The 10,220-nt window shown below is 36.6% G+C and overlaps 1 protein-coding gene across 2 annotated transcripts in view; it reads left to right on the forward strand.

The window, feature by feature from the left end:
- LOC115890875 (methyltransferase-like protein 9) overlaps window positions 1–10,220 on the forward strand; it is a 437,961-nt gene that overhangs the window by 415,660 nt on the left and 12,081 nt on the right. For both annotated transcript variants that reach the window (XM_030911230.1, XM_030911231.1), the window contains exons 3-4: window positions 794–1,003; window positions 7,954–8,132. In XM_030911230.1, the coding sequence (XP_030767090.1) occupies window positions 794–1,003; window positions 7,954–8,132 (389 nt within the window). The remainder of the gene's footprint in view (window positions 1–793; window positions 1,004–7,953; window positions 8,133–10,220) is intronic.

Consider the following 10,220-nt stretch of genomic DNA (forward strand, 5'->3'; position numbering starts at 1 on the left):
AAACAACTTTTAATCGGCATTAAACTGCTTACACTATTTCACTAACAAGAGAAAAAAAGTCAGTGGTGTACATGCTTTTTTAGAAAAATATTCCAATAATAACCCATATGCACGTCCGTGGTGAATATGTCGACACTTTTTTAGCATTAAAATATGTCGCATTAATAGTAACTTTTACCCTCAAAATTTAAAGTACTTGTAAGTAAATTATAATAAACCGAAAAAATATTAAGATTTTAACACCCTGTAGTTTATAATATAATATACTAAAATATAATATACTAAAACAAAGCAGAATCGGACCTATGTTGATATGAAAAATAAATCTTATTTTTACGTGAGGAATGTCCCCACAAGAGATGGCACATGTTTTTTGAAACACCCTGTATAAATTAAAATGAAGAGCTGCTCGGTATCTTAAATTATACAACAAATTTAAACATTTTTGGCAAAATTTTATTCAGGTTTATCAAAGCAGAATCGGACCTATGTTGATATGAAAAATAAATCTTATTTTTACTTGAAGAATCTCCCCACAAGAGATGGCACATGTTTTTTGAAACACCCTGTATAAATTAAAATGAAGAGCTGCTCGGTATCTTAAATTATACAACAAATTTAAACATTTTTGCCAAAATTTTATTCAGGTTTATAAACTTTAGTGTCAATGTCGATATGATTGATGACGTGCATCGGAAAACGTTTTGCCGTTACTATAGGTTTCTAATTGTTGACCCCTTTAATTTATATTATCAATATTATTTGTATTACAAATATTTGTATTTTTTTTCAGATGGCTGCAGTGTGGTTCCATGTTTGTTATATCGAAATCCCAGCTGATCAAATTGCTCAAAGTGGACGAGAACGTTCGATACGATTCCTTGTTAGATTTAGGAGCGGGAGATGGCAAAGTTACCGCACATTTGGCGCCGCTTTTTGACAAAATTTACGTCACGGAAGTGTCAGAAACGATGAAAAAGCTTCTTGGCAAACAAGGATATCAGTAAGTTTAGATTGTTATTACTATGTGTTTGATGCCAAAAGAAAAATATATCGAATATTATTTTTATGAATAGAGAGCATGAAAAGCCCTATACAATACATATTACATACAATTACACCCAACGGCATTAGGTATTAGATAATATTATTTATCACCACGTGCCATGAATTGCAACACTGTTATGTTTTCCAATATACCGTGTTAGTCAAAATTCTAGACCCGGCTCAAAGACTATATTTTGGAAATTTTGGACATGGACATACAGAGTGTCAAAAAAATAATGTTTCTAACTTTGGTGGGTGATTCTACAGATAAAAATAAAACAAAAATTTCCTATGAATATATGCCCTAAAATGCTTCCCGAAGAAGTCACAACCCTCGAAAGGTTAAATAAAAATAATATAAGGGAAATTAAAATAACTTTCGTTGCACATCATAATACGACCACCAGCAAACTCCATAAGACGAGGCATGGTGTCATTGATGACGTGCAATGAAAGTTGTTCCAATTTCCCTATATTTTGTTTATTTTTAAGAACATTAGTAAACCGTTTTTCCTGAAATTTGGTACTCTTACACACTTAATGCGAATGCATAATCAAAGCGAATGGCGATTGTGAAAAATTCCGTAACAGCACTGAAAGGGTTCCATTAGGGTAAAGAGTACAACTGGTGGCACTTCTTTTATCCTTATAGATATAGTAATTTCAACAAATGATATAAAAAGATAGAACTTTTTTACGCAAAACAGGTACTCTTCGTTTATTTCGACAAGGTGACTGATTTTCGAGATATTTGCGTTTAAAGATTACGATGCATCAATTTTAGTATACAGGGTCGCTGTTATGTATGGAAACGGTCAATTATTAGGTAAAATATAGGAGGTACCGCAAAAATTTAAATATAAAAGTTAGAGGGTTTATAAATATCTATTAGCGGATAATAAATTGAAGTATACAGGGTCGGTCATAAAGTCGTGGCGCATCAAAATTTCATTTTTTTAAATGGAACCCCCTGTATATTATTGCGTATTTCGGTTCTTCCTTCAATTCTAAACAAAAATCGAAATACACACCATATGTATACCTCAAACCAACCGTTTCCGAGTTATTGACCTTTGAAAATATCACTTAAACAATTTGATTTAATTAATTTCGATATGTTCAGTTTCATTTAACGATGCCATTCTGCCGAAACTGTGATACTTAATAATATTTCACATTAGTTCTTAAGTTAGCATTTATAGATGTATAAAATGAGATTATATCAAGTCTGGAAATTACAAAATTTTCGTTAACATTTCAATTCTTCAATTTATGTACATTATGTATTACGATTATTGCTTAAAATTGAAGGAAGAATTGAAATATACAATAATATACAAGGGGTTTCATTTAAAAAAAATAAAGTTTGATGTGCCACAACTTTATGACCGACCCTGTATACTTAAATTTACTAGTAGCTAATAGCACAGAATATCTAGCTACGCAACAGAAAAATACTCGAAATGAAAGAGCTAAAATTGCACAAATAAAATACTAGATGGCGCGACAATATCATAATCAGTATAATAATCAGAATATAATTGGAAATTTTCAACTTTCGGTTTTGGATCGACGTAGATCGACGGCACGTCGACGGCCTTGAAGCTCGGCTAAAAATGCACAGTTGCCAGATTAAAACAGAGTTTAATTGGCATCCCATTCTTTTTCTGGTGTATAATAATTCCTTTCTATTCTTCGTTTCTTGTCAGATACACTTATATTAATTATTTGTTTGGCTTTTAAAATAGTTTTAATTTTAAGTATATTATTAGAAAACATATGCTCTCAAAATACATTTTTAATATACACTACTTTATTATGTTAACTAAGAAAATAACTTTAACTACCTTTAAAATTAATAATATACAGGGCGATTGATAGTGATATTTATTAATACTGAAACGTTAGTAATGAAATATACGTTTAATAATAATGGAAATGATTTATTAAAATGCAGTATAAAAAATGCTAATTGACTAAAAAAATACTATAATAACAATTTTTTTCTGTTTGCCACGTTATTTATATAGACCTAGGTAGATTTTAAAAAGTGACACAGGTACAATTAATAATATATTAGTTAAGCATAAAAGTTGCTGTCACGACATCGTACAATAAATTAAAATTCATAAAATAAATTAAAATTATTAATTAAACAAATCTTTATAAAGAAACACAAGTATATCAAATTTGGGCCCAATCGAACGCCAGGAAATGGTATCGTAATATGGTACTACATTATGGTACCCCTTGATATGCTTCATGCTCCCATAATATTGCAATGTCATCAAAAATACGCAAGTATAATCAAATATGAGCCCAATCGAACGTCAGGAAATGGTATCGTAATATGGTACTATATTAAGGTACCACTTTATATATGCATCATAGTAGATCCATTATAGTACCATCATATTACAATGTCACCGAAGATACTATACCAAGTTAAGCCCAATCGAACGCCAGCAAATGGTATCGTATATGGTACTATTATGGTACCTCTTGATATGCTTCATGGTACCATAATATTGCAATGTCATCAAAAATATGCAAGTATATATCAAATATGAGCCCAAATGAACGTTAGGAAGTGGTATCATAATATGGTACTATAGAAGGTTCCAATTTATATGCTCCATGGTGCCATCATATTACGATGTTACCGAAAATACGTAGTATACAAAGTTTAAGCTCAATCGAACGCCAGGAAATAGTATCGTAATATGGTACTACATTATGGTACCCCTTGATATGCTTCATGGTACCATAATATTGTAATGTCATCAAAAATACGCAAGTATTATCAAATATGAGCCCAATCGAACGTCAGGAAGTGGTATCGTAATATGGTACTATATTAAGGTACCACTTTATATGCCTCATAGTACCATCATATTACAATGTCACCGAAGATACTATACTAAGTATAAGTCCAATCGCACGCCAGGAAATGGTATCGTATATGGTACCTCTATCGTATATGGTACCTCTATGTACTATTATGGTACCTCTTGATATGCTTTATGGTACCATAATATTACAATGTCACTGAAGATACGTAATATACCAATTTTAGCCCAATCCAACGCCATGTATCGTAATATGGTACTATATTACGGTATCACTTGATATGCTTCATGGTACCATAATATTGCAATGTCATGAAAAATACGCAAGTATATATCAAAGACCGTATGATACCGAAAAAAACGGCGCCTAGTTGGCTGGGAAAAGACGATCAATGACATTTCCCATATAAATTTACACATAAAATGATAGCGATATTCATTTCATAGCCATCGCTAACGCCGTTTTTTCCCGATCATACGGTATGAACACAATCGAACGTCAGGAAGTGGTGTCATAATAGTAGAACAATACTTATTATATTGTCGCCGAATTACAATCAAAATTCAGGATTCAGTTAGAATCAAACGTCAGGAAGTGATTTTAATTCAGCTCGTAAGATTTAACTCCAACCACAGAACAGATACAATCGAGGGCTGTAATTTCTTTGGGGCTGTAATTTCGAGGGCTGTAATTTCTTTGGGAAGCGTTTTACATTAAGGTATATTTTAGGGCATATAGGAACTTTCTGTTTTATCTGTAGAATCATCCACCGAAGTTAGATACACTATTTTTTGACACCCTGTATTGATAGATAATCGCGGATTCAAAAATCGTATCTGCGGTGTTTCCAGACAATGTTATCAATTTTATTACATTTTTAAATTCTACGTAATATTCTGATCTGTTTTTCTAAACTTAGTGAATTGCTCGGACACCCCAGCTTAGTGACTATGAAGGGAATATGTCAAATGGAATATGAAAGAAGAAAATGTTAAATGTCTAAAGCCCAGCATCCACGGTGCGACTGTTGCGACATCTCAAAGACAAAAATTGCAAATCGGTTGAGCATGCACCTGTTTTGCAATCTCGGTAGCGTATAGTAATGTGAAGCCGCACACGAATCGATTCAAACGGAACTAGTTTGCAATCAGTCACAGATCTGTTGTTCGCGACCATTTCCCGCGGTCGTAGTTGCTGCATTTTAAAAATTGCTTGTTCTCGTTATTTCCACGGCGTTATTTTATATCAAAATGGGCGATCAAGAACTGAACATAGAACTAACATAGTAACTTATTTAAATTGAATACTACACCAATTGATTGAAACTGGTCCAAAATGAGTTACATCCGTGTGCGTGTAGAAGTTTCCTTTTAGTTGGAAACTGGTTGTAGGGTAAACTAGTTAGCAACCTTTGTCTCAAAATAGTTACACCGTGGGCGCTGGGCCTAAATCAAACTCTTTCGATAACACATTTACGCACACTAGTTATTTAACACAGACACGTATATTAACACCGTTGATGTTCTGATGAACACAACATTTCAACATCATATCCGAAGGCTCTACACATGGAATAGTCCAGGAGACAGAGTACGCAACCAGATAGATTATATTCTCTCTAACTCGAGATGGAGAACCTCGTTCAGGACAGTACGGACTTACCCCGGAGCAATATGTGGCTCGGATCATAAGTTACTGGCAGCAAAGATTCGTATAAAGTTAAAAAATGTTGTAAGAAAACCAAGATCAAATCAGATGGAGATCCCCGAAGTAACACATTTCCAACAAGAACTACTGAAAACATCGTGGAACATTAACGAGAACACCCAACCCCAACAGATTTGGATAGACTTTAAAAATTGCCACTTCTCGACAACTAAACAAAAGACAAAAAAACAAACATTGGATTTCTGACAGCACATTGCTAAAAATTGAACAAAGACGAACATTAGTGCAAAGTGGTATAAAAACACAAGATGAAAAAGATAAATATAGAAAAATAAATACAGAGATCAAACACAGTTGCACCATCTACAAGAACAACTGCTATGAAAAAATATGCCAGGAAATAGAATCTCACGCTTTCACAAATCAACCAGGGGACCTATTTAAAAAGATAAAGTACCTCACAAGAGAATTCAAGCCAAAAACATGGGCAATAGAAGACGATCGAGGACAACTTAAAACCGAAATTAACGAAATAGTGGAACGATGGCGAATATACTGCGGAACACTGTATAAAGAAAAAGATCCTCAGCCTAGTTGCTCTTTCCACAGTGATATAATTAATGAAGAACCAGACATACTGAGATCGGAAATTGAAGCAGCAATAAAAAACCTAAAACATCATAAAGCCCCGGGACCAGATCGCATCACAGCCGAAATGCTCCAAGCGTCGGGAGGTTTTGGTGTGGACATCTTGCACAAGTTATGTATTATGATATGGCATACTCACCAATGGCCATCAGATTGGACCGATTGTTCCATAATAACCATCCACAAAAAGGGATCTCCAGCCAAATGCGACAACTTTCTACCATTGCGCTAATTTCACATGTCAGTAAGATTTATTATGATATGGCATACTCACCAATGGCCATCAGATTGGACCGATTGTTCTATAATAACCATCCACAAAAAGGGATCTCCAGCCAAATGCGACAACTTTCGTACCATTGCGCTAATTTCACATGTCAGTAAGATTCTTCTTCATATCATTAACGAAAGGTTAAAACCGTATATTCAACCACAAATCCCTCCAGAGCAAGCAGGATTCACAAGAGGTCGAGGAACACGTGAACAAATTTTGAATATCCGTCAGATTATCGAAAAGGCCCGAGAATTTAACAATCCGCTCTATATTTCTTTCATAGACTATCGAAAAGCTTTTGACAAAGTCAAATGGTCAAAACTATGGATGGTTCTTAAAGAAATGGGCGTGCATCTTCATTTGATTTCATTGATCAAATACCAAAAGTAGAATTAGCATCAATGGCGTTACTTCGGAAGACTTCCAGCCTACCTGTGGTGTTAGGCAGGGGTGCATACTATCTCCTCAGTTATTCAATATATATACTGAATATATCATGAGAAGGGCATTGGAACATTGGCAAGGGGGGACAACAATTAATGGTCACAAAATTACCAACCTCAGATTTGCAGACGATACGGTCCTTCTAGCGGGAAACGAGGAAGAGTTACTGCAGCTTCTAAAATTGGTTGAAGACGAAAGCGAGAAACTTGGACTTGAAATTAATCCCTCTAAAACAAAAATTATGACTATCGACAGGCAAAACAACAACAAACCTGATGTAGTGAGCATTGGTCGTTTTGAGGTTGTAAGTCAATATATATCTTGGGTCACTTATAAACAACACTGGACGTTAGAAGGGGAAATAAGAAGAAGATGTGAAATGACAAGAGTGGCAGTGCGAAAACTCTCAAAGATATGGCGAGACAAAAACATATCTAAACACTTAAAAAAAAGCTTGTTCACTGCCTAATATTTCCTATATTAATGAATGGCTCCGAGTCCTGGACGATGAGACAGTCAGAAATGAAAAAATTGACGCAACTGAGATGTACTGTTGGCGACGAATGCTCAGAATTCCCTGGACTGCCCGGCGAACCAATGAATCCATAATCCAAGAACTAAACATCACAGAACGCCTCTCAACTTCTATACAGTCACGTATACTTAAATATTTCGGTCACGTTATGAGGAGGGATACTGACTGTATGGAAAAACTCATTATACAGGGCAAGGTTCCGGGAAGAAGACCAAGAGGCCGCTTGCCCTCCCGATGGATAGACCAGCTATCAAAAATCGCACACGCTTGTACATGAAGCACAAGACAGGGAATTATGGAGACAAACCTCACACATCACCTGACCACATTCCTTTTGTAGGAATAAAGACAGAGAGAGAGAGAGATGTTCTGATAGGCTGGCGTTACATCAGATACATTATATTACATACTCGTTGCATATTAAAAAATGATTATATAATAAATTATTGTATTATTGAGATACCAGACTAATTAGTTTGTATTTTAGAGTTTTAGATGTGGAAGACTGGTGCCAAGATCGAAAATTTAACGTCATTTCCTGTTTGAATCTCTTGGATCGTTGCAACGCACCATTAAGTATTTTGGAAAATATTAGGAACAGTTTAGCTCCGGATGGATACGTTTTACTGGCTCTGGTTTTGCCATTTTCGGCCTACATAGAAACGGGTAATAATTTTATAATTATAAATGTCATTATACAGGGTGGTTTTCACTCTACAGGGTGCTACAAATTCGAGATACAAGCATTGGTATCTCGGTAACCGTAATAGATACGAACATGGTTAAATTGGGACAAAGTTGCGCTATGGGATGTTCACCAAGATTTTTTTTTTGGAGGTGAAAAAAATACCTTTACGTACGGAGTGTGGGACTCAATCTCTCCTTAAGCTGCCTGGAGGACACTACCCACTAAACGTCACCCCCCGCTCCTGCCACGTCTACCTGGACCCCCGCATGGGCGCAAGTTCGCAAGTAGACGCCGACTGTTCCGTTGTTTCCTCATAGATGACCCCCTGCTCTTCGCTTTATTTTGCCTCTAGTATATCTTGGGCCAGTTTTGAGATGGCTTCAAAGTTTTCTCTTCTTTTCTGTTACCGATTCTTAAGAAGTATCTGCATGGAGAATTGTTGCCACGCCCAATCGCTCATGCGTTGGCCTCACATGCTTTCCTGTCCCCATCTGACAAGCACAACATTGTGTGTTCTGGCAGTTATATTCATTGGGTTCAGCACATGTATCGAGGCCACTTCCGCCGGGCGACTTCCGCTCTTGTCCAATCTTCACACAGGTAAACTGCCCAAAATTTTCCGTGGCCACGTCACATATATAGTAAGGATAGAAGTCTTACCTCTCCATGCTATTCTTTTTAATCCACATATTCTATTATTTGGAGATGAGCATTGTCGCGATCTTCCTTTTTAGATCAGCTTCCCTAATATTGATGCCACTGCTGGCACTGTTGCGGTTTTCTCTCCATCTCTTCTGCTGCACTGGTTTTGTACTTCACCCTTGTGAAAGAGTCGTTCTCTTTTTCTTGAGAGAAGATGCAAGAGCACCAGACCCGATATCACCAAGGCTGCCTCAGTTGAAGTTGTCCTCCGATAGTGGCCACAGACCGTCAGAAGGCCCGTTTGTAGGATGATCTCTCTGGCTGCCAGCATCTTCAAGGGCCCTCTCTCGTGTGCGCCTCAACCAGGTCTGATTATCTGTTTTACTACTTTCTTATACGTGCTGTCATATTGGTTTGCAGCCTCCGGTGAGCGTTTTCCAACCCAGTGCTCCTGTAGTACATTAGAATAATTATTGGCACGCACTCTCAAACACTCTTGGCTCTTTGCTGTGTGTGGGCCCACCGAACGGTTATGCGGTTGTAGCATGAACAGTATTGTGGACAACGCTTTAGCAGTTCTTTGTGATTTCAGACACACCTTCTTGATGTGCAGGCCCATCGTGAGGACCTTGGGTTAGCTCGTGAAACGATCCGGAGTCGCCGACGGTCTATGTGGAATCCAAGATAGCAGCTGTGTGACTACTTTACTGGCTTTATTATTATATCCTTAAATTTAAACCTGTATATGGTCAACTTTTCTCTTGCGGCTCAGTAAAATCACCTCTGTTTTTTCCACAGATATTTCGAGTCTGTGCTCACGCATCCATCTGTCTATGATCTTTAGTGTATCATCCACAATCTGCATTAGGTCGATGTCGTTTATTTTTTTGTTTGCATTTTTTACTATATAAATCAAGAATCATCGCGGGCGTAACAGATCAACTCTGTCCCACCTTGTACAGTAAGCTCCATGATACTGTCGTATAATATGTTTCACAGAGTTGGCCCCAGCACCGAACCCTGTGGGACGCCACCGACATACCTCTCTTCGTTAGTGCTCCTGCTATTGAGAATATAAATCTGTATGTATCAACATGTCTTGACTTAATTATGTTCACGCAAAATAGCCACTTATGCGTCCCATCTTCTATTTCTTTTATATAATGATACTTTCCAGCGCGATTCGCCGTCAATTTTAAGTGCACCATTTTTAATGTCGATCAAAATCAAAGCGATACTCATGCCAAGCCCTGGCTTTCTTTTCACGCATTATCCGTATTTTCCTTCATTGCATGTGTGGTGATTTCCCTTACAAATCCAATACTGGTTGGGATGCATTACCATTTCGTTTGCTTCCTTAATATTATTTCCAAGAGTCGCGTTATTGATGACGCTTTATCTCATGAGACTTTTGCCCGATTACA

Source organism: Sitophilus oryzae, unplaced genomic scaffold, assembly GCF_002938485.1.
Source record: "Sitophilus oryzae breed Bouriz unplaced genomic scaffold, Soryzae_2.0 scaffold_935_pilon_pilon, whole genome shotgun sequence".
NCBI classification, from domain to species: domain Eukaryota; kingdom Metazoa; phylum Arthropoda; class Insecta; order Coleoptera; family Curculionidae; genus Sitophilus; species Sitophilus oryzae.